Below are 2414 nucleotides of genomic sequence, written 5' to 3' on the forward strand. Positions count from 1 at the left end.
AGTACTAACGGAAACCTGGAACAAGATATTCAATCGTTTAATAATGATAGAACGAAATACTTGTGATTATACCAACCGCGCCGTTGTTGCTTTCTGAAGGTGCTTCATTAGCAGCATTCAAGCATGTTCCGTCAGATTTCAGGCAACAATCACCATTATCCTGCAGTAATATAGTTGATGAAACGAATAACTGAGAAAGTTTTAAAAGACATACCGGCACTGGAAGGCCTTGGGAAAATCTAGCCTTATTTGTTTTTTCGCACGAAGAATGATTAATAATGCTTGGCTCCCACCTATTCTCCTTCTCGAAATTGCTCTGATTGAACCTTCAATACAGAGAAATAAAATGGTAAATAGATATAGACTTGTTGGAACAGTTTGCAAACCTTGGATCGTTTAAAATGAAGCGGCCATGATCGCGAAGAAATGATTCCTGCTCTCTTTGAATGATGTCAATTGGTTTTTCTAAAGTGAGACTTATCAGTTCTTTATATTGGATGACTAATAACACAAAACTAACGGTCTGAAATAAATTCGCTGCTTTTGACAGAAACCGCCCGAAAGGATGAACAATCATCGTTATTGAAGGTATTGCTATTCGACGGATGTCGACTTATTGATGACAGAATGGTTAATTGTAAAAGTATAGGAACCTATTTCATCTGCGTAAAGACATGAGTGTGGTTGAAAATAAAAAGTGGAGCTTAAGATTAGAAGTCTCATATACCAAAACAACAAATACTGATTAAGATTAAGAACTAAAGCGCAAACCACTATTTGGCATGTCTCCAATCTTCGATTCCTCCGGAATTGTGGAAAGGAAAGAATGAATCCTGTTAAATAGGTTATACATTCGAAGTTGTTTTAGCTAAAAACAATCTGTTGCGCAAAACACATACCTTTCGTCAACGGATTGTTGAACATTGTCATATTCATGCAATTCCTTTTCATCAACTAAATTAAAAAAAAAAGTATTACACAATGACATCACGACATGGTAGATTGCAGAGGAAATTCTACGAGTACCTCGTTAATTAGTATACAACAATTCTAGTGCAAACTCACAGTTTGATTCACGATCTGAAAGCGGGGCATCGTCGAAACTCTGATCATCGAATCTGTCTTCCACTATCTCTTCATCATCCGCAATGCTAGACATTTTGGAAGTGTCTGAAGGTATTAAAGAGAACAACAAATAAAAAAATATATTTGGAATGCATACTGACTCTAGCAACGGTCATCCAGATTAAACGTTAAAAATCCACTAACATTAACGTAACAGTAAAACTCAAACACAATAGAGAAAGCATTAAGAAAATCGATATATTATTTCTGAGTAATCGATATGGAAATTTCAAAATGATAAATATGAATTTTTGAATTCCAAAAAACCTACGAGGAGCACCAAGTTGAGCGCGAGTATATTTACGAGGTAGAGAACTCATTTGAGACCACTGAGATGACGGTTTACTTTTATATCAGCGAAATCAAGAAAACAACACGTACATATCTTTTACACATCTATTCGTGAAATGAAAAACATGATAACCAGCTAGAAATGGATAGAAATCAACACGTCACTATAAAATCCCTATGACCGCCAGCAGGCAGTTTCCACCGCTTCTTAATTGTTGATTTGTGCTTAGGAAAGCATTCATTATGATTATGAATGTCAATAATAGTGTCTCCTACAGTTTATTTATTCGATATTGCGCGACGATTTAAAAAAAATATTGTAGATCTCGTCGAACTGTGCGAGAGAACTATAAAATGTTAAGAGTTCCGGCTTATTGCAACTGTCAAGCACTATATTCTATTGGAAAATGAAAATAAATAAGTTGCGAACTTCAATGTTATTCCACTATTTGAAAAATTAAGTATATTATGCAATTTGTTCAGTAATCATTATTAACACTTCCGTAACGAAACTGTATTTTCGATAACAGACTATAATTTCTTCATTAATAGTAAGGGAATTGGGAAATCTACATACCAATAAAAACAACTTTACTCTACCATTCCAAGTGTAATGTAAATCTATTACAAATGAAGCAAAACATTCCAAAAAAATGAAACCAAATCTAAATTTTTTCAAACTTTTCAAATAAGCGCGGTAGCCGCAAATACAAACGGAGCTACGAAAAATACGTCTATGCATTCTAGGGCGAAATATTGTGTTGTTGAATTGAACAGCTTTTGTATTGGAGATAAAGGCTTTCTCTCTGAAATGTGAAAAGAATATCATTGCCTTTAGAAAATAAGAATTTTAATTTGATGGGATATCTGTAGGCAAAAATCTATAGATTTCAATGGTTTTATTCCAAGTATTAAGGTTCAATACGAACCGACAATATATTAATTTAAAGTTAAAAGCGTTCATTATTTTCTCATTGAATGCACTGGATCAAATAAAT

The 2414-nt window shown here is 33.8% G+C and overlaps 1 protein-coding gene across 1 annotated transcript; it reads right to left on the bottom strand.

The window, feature by feature from the left end:
- Positions 1-328: 328 nt before the first annotated feature.
- Positions 329-1249, bottom strand: LOC309797377 (uncharacterized protein; the record flags this gene model as incomplete). Its single annotated transcript, XM_082645950.1, has 5 exons — positions 1066-1249; positions 900-954; positions 772-833; positions 521-637; positions 329-465 (listed from the first exon to the last, which is right to left on the bottom strand). Exons 1-5 carry the CDS (start codon positions 1157-1159, stop codon positions 329-331), a joined length of 465 nt encoding a protein of 154 aa, XP_082502076.1. The 5' UTR covers positions 1160-1249.
- Between the last annotated feature and the right edge of the window lie 1165 nt (positions 1250-2414).

Source organism: Mesoplodon mirus, assembly GCF_964341445.2.
Source record: "Mesoplodon mirus genome assembly, contig: HAP1_SCAFFOLD_434, whole genome shotgun sequence".
NCBI lineage: Eukaryota > Metazoa > Chordata > Mammalia > Artiodactyla > Ziphiidae > Mesoplodon > Mesoplodon mirus.